Source organism: Synchiropus splendidus, chromosome 12, assembly GCF_027744825.2.
Source record: "Synchiropus splendidus isolate RoL2022-P1 chromosome 12, RoL_Sspl_1.0, whole genome shotgun sequence".
In the NCBI taxonomy this organism is placed as follows: Eukaryota; Metazoa; Chordata; class Actinopteri; order Syngnathiformes; family Callionymidae; genus Synchiropus; species Synchiropus splendidus.
The window spans coordinates 21,837,461-21,841,498 of NC_071345.1; the positions used below are offsets into that span (position 1 = coordinate 21,837,461).

At 41.7% G+C, this 4,038-nt stretch overlaps 1 protein-coding gene across 1 annotated transcript; it reads right to left on the reverse strand.

Annotated features, from left to right (window-relative positions):
- Nucleotides 1-420: 420 nt before the first annotated feature.
- LOC128768670 (uncharacterized) lies at nt 421-2,304 on the reverse strand. Its single transcript, XM_053881689.1, has 8 exons — nt 2,181-2,304; nt 1,984-2,101; nt 1,797-1,888; nt 1,604-1,718; nt 1,438-1,530; nt 1,192-1,353; nt 689-868; nt 421-617 (listed from the first exon to the last, which is right to left on the reverse strand). The coding sequence occupies exons 2-8, from the start codon at nt 1,994-1,996 to the stop codon at nt 472-474; spliced, it is 801 nt and encodes a 266-aa protein (XP_053737664.1). The 5' UTR covers nt 1,997-2,101; nt 2,181-2,304; the 3' UTR covers nt 421-471.
- Nucleotides 2,305-4,038: the final 1,734 nt, after the last annotated feature.

Genomic DNA, 4,038 nt, shown 5'->3' on the forward strand with positions numbered 1-4,038 from the left:
AAAACAGCAGTCTCATTCATCGTACTGCTTTGGTTTACCAAGTCTGTGTGTTCCTATGTGTACTTGCACATGATTGAATAACATACATAAGCATTGTACAGACAATTTTAGTGGCAAAAGAAAGTCAGTGAAGTGAGTGAACATAGCCTGTTAATTGACTTTATTGAGGCTGCATGAAAAGCCGTATTTCACTGCCCTACCAACAAATCTCAAATTAATAATTCATAATTTACATAAAAAGCATCAGCATCTACTTCAAAATAGTGATAGTACATAACTCAGAAAAAGAGTCAATTGCAGGACAGTTTATTTTAACATTTCACATTCATACTGCAGGCCAGGTAATTACAACAGTTTTCCTAATTTTTTAATGAGGGAGGTCAAAGTTCAGAAGAGGAGCTACAATCGTAGTGTTCTTCATCTTCGGTGGAGGAGCTGCTATCATGGGGTTCTTCATCACCAGTGGACGAATCATCGAGAGACAAGGCTTGCGATCCAAACACACGTTGGTACGTTGAGCGAGCTGCACCCTGCTGAGCTTGAATTGCTGACAGTCTTCTCTTCAGCAGACAAGAGTAGCCCCTCACGTCCTCTCCCAGTCAATGCATCTGTGCCGCCTGACAGTGACATTACAAGAAGTTAGACTACTAACCTAGTATATCAGTACAAGTAGCAAATAGAACTGTACTTTGCTGAGTGATCCCTTCTGAAAGCTGGGAGGAAATCTCTTCAATATTTCCAGCCATATTCCTCATGTACTCCCAGTGCTGCTTGACTTCACGGACAACAATGACCTCCTCTTCCTTCAGGCGGTTCAGCAGCATTACCTTGTCGAAGACCTTTTTTTTCTTAAACATATCACCATGACCTGCAAATCATCATATACATTTTTTATAAATAGTGGTGAACTACTTCCCACAGTGTCTGTGTACTTTCAAAGGTGGGTTCTATTACACTGCATACTCATCTCCTCCTAATGACACCAGGCAATTTCTCCCATGGGACAGAATTATATAGAAGAGTGTCTCTTTCAGTTTTCAAAAGTAAAAAGGAAGTTGTCTCTGGAGCTTGTCTGACCCAATCACAGCAACCTTGGTCAAACCTGTAATTGCTTCATCTAAAGCCTTTACAATGTAATTAAAAATAGCCTATAGATATGAAGACAACTGAACACATCCTAGATGTACTTACATTCCCAAGGCCAGGAATAGTTTTCCTCAGCCAGGAGCTTGTTGGGAGAAGGGAGTTTGCCAGTTTCTGGCACAACAGCATTGTATTTTGTGATGGCATCTTCTAAGGATCTCTTTTCCACTGAAATCTTTTTTCTAAGCAGATGTCTTCTCTTGTTGCCATCTAGAATATTAAACAGAAAATACTGAATATGTGCTCAGTCACACATTATTATCAAAAACTTGTTTTCTTTCGTTCTGTTCTTACCAGCCTGACGATACAGCTGATATTTCCGCTGCTTAATGCTGAGATACAGTCCTTCAATGGTTTTTTCAAGTTCATTTTGACTGCATGGTCCTTCTGATTGAATATAGAAAAAATAATTTATATTTATTTTACGTCAGAATTGTACATAAAACACTGAGGTATTCACCTGCAGTCCACTGTTGAACATCAGACACCCATTGCTGAACAGTGTCTTCCTGAATAGACAACTCTCCAGCCAATTTCTTGAGCTCCTCAGACGCTTCAGCAATCCTCTGCACAGTCTGTGAAAACCCGTGTTGGATTAACAAACAATTGCAACTAGTCTAATGCACCATGAAACACACAAGTGTGGTCTTTACCTTGATGTGTCGTTTGGCCAAAGTCCGGTCAAGATTTTCTGTCTTCCGCTTGTTCCAGCCAATGGCCTGGATGGTAAGGATGTCTGTGCGGGCTGAATGCACAATGGACACACGTTTATGTTACTAGTTGATTTGTACAACTTTAGCTGTAACTTTTTTTTCACACAAAAAAAAAAAATGTACTTACCAGCTTTTGACATGTACTTGGAACATAGGGCTGCTCAAGAAAGGAAACTGTTCACCTGTTCAACTTCCTCCCCTATTGTTGTTCCTGCTCCCTCTTGGTTCCGTCCACCCCATTCCAACTGAAAGAAATATGCATGTTACCATTTGGACGAGGACGGAGAGAAATAATGTGAAGTTAAAGCCCCTGACAATCATTACCTCACACATCCATGAATGTGCTTTAGCGTGCATGATGGAGAGAAAGGGCTGCATGTTCAACAGGACCTGTAACTCAGGACAGTGGCCAACAACCCTCTGCAAATATGGCCAATATTTGCATACGACATCAGAGCAAAAAAACTGAACATTGTGTGAAACAAGCTGTTTCTGGAGATATAAAGGATAGGCAAATATCTCCCCACGGAACATGTTCAGTCCCTTCAGCAAAATGCCATGACGACACACTGCAACCTCGACCCGTTCCTCATCTACTTTACTCGCAGACTTGTTGGAGGACTCTCGTGCAGCCACCCATTCGCTTCCACCACACCTGCCTTTCCCAGGATTCTGTTCAAGATGAAGAAAAACAGATGTAGACAGAGCAAAGCGTGCAGTGAAATTTAAATAAACTTTACATGTCCTGTTGATGCCCTGATGTGGTTGACGAAGGAGGTCACCTCGGTGTCGTTGGCCAAGAAGACACCTTCGAAAAAGCCATTTGGTCTAAAAGACATAAAGCAGGGGTGACCTTTATCAAGGTTCCATGTATTGCATGCCGTAGAAACAACTTATACATACCCCGAATGGCTCTTAAAGCGATTAAGCTTGCGGTTCCCATCCACTGAGACAGCTAACATTGAGGGTGTGCAGGCTGGGCACCGAAACTGATCGACTTCAGACAGCCTCTCAACTTCAAATTTTGCGTACGACCATTCCAGGAATGATTTTTGTATGGTGTCGCCACATAAACTCTTTCAATTCTGCAGGCAATTAGTCCAATGATGTACTAACCCGACCAAGAGTTTTGTGCGCTGCTCAAGCATACCAACGAAAGCTTGTTGTTACATTCCTGGTGCAGTAATCTTGAGCTCTTCGTATGTAGCGAACAAATCCACTGTGTACAGCGTCTCAAAATGGACTGTAGCTGGCCAGTAGCCACTTTCAATCAGCTCACTAATACCGACATCCAAAGCTTTCCCACAGGAGCAGCTGACAGTTGGGAGGGACACATTGTATCGACCTAAAATATGTACATAACAAAATTTTCGAACAGAAAATAGAAAATATAATTCATACACAAGGAACTCACCATTCATTCCAATCAGAATTACTTGCTTTCCTGCAGAAAAGGTTGTTTGCCCAGAGCAGCAGTCATAGCATGGATGCATTACTGGCAAAATGCACTCTGGGAAGATAGGAAACGAACATAATTTAAAAGAGGTTGTGTGTGTATATATATATATATATATATACACACACAATATTGGTGGCATATATTATCTCAGTACAGACCTCTTTCATGGAAGGAGAATTTTCCTCCCTTCTCTTCCCTGATGTGAGTGGTTGGTGGCAGTGGCCTGTAGAATCCCTCTATCATGGATGATCTATTATGTAAAACCATGGAATTGTGGATGGAAACATCACAGGCTGCACAGTGAAGTGGTCTAGGCAAACAATCCTGACATTTCACAACAGCAGTCTTAGATCTGCAGTGGTGACAAGTTCCCTCTAGCCATATTCCTCATGTACTCCCAGTGCTGCTTGACTTCACGGACAACAATGACCTCCTCTTCCTTCAGGCGGTTCAGCAGCATTACCTTGTCGAAGACCTTTTTTTTCTTAAACATATCACCATGACCTGCAAATCATCATATACATTTTTTATAAATAGTGGTGAACTACTTCCCACAGTGTCTGTGTACTTTCAAAGGTGGGTTCTATTACACTGCATACTCATCTCCTCCTAATGACACCAGGCAATTTCTCCCATGGGACAGAATTATATAGAAGAGTGTCTCTTTCAGTTTTCAAAAGTAAAAAGGAAGTTGTCTCTGGAGCTTGTCTGACCCAATCACAG

Bases quoted from the DNA above. Each gene is read 5' to 3' on its own strand.
- LOC128768670 (XM_053881689.1), bottom strand. The intron at 1,531-1,603 runs GTGAATACCTCA...ATATTCAATCAG, and splicing joins TGTTCAACAGTGGACTGCAG to AAGGACCATGCAGTCAAAAT. The intron at 1,354-1,437 runs GTAAGAACAGAA...TTAATATTCTAG, and splicing joins TCAGCTGTATCGTCAGGCTG to ATGGCAACAAGAGAAGACAT.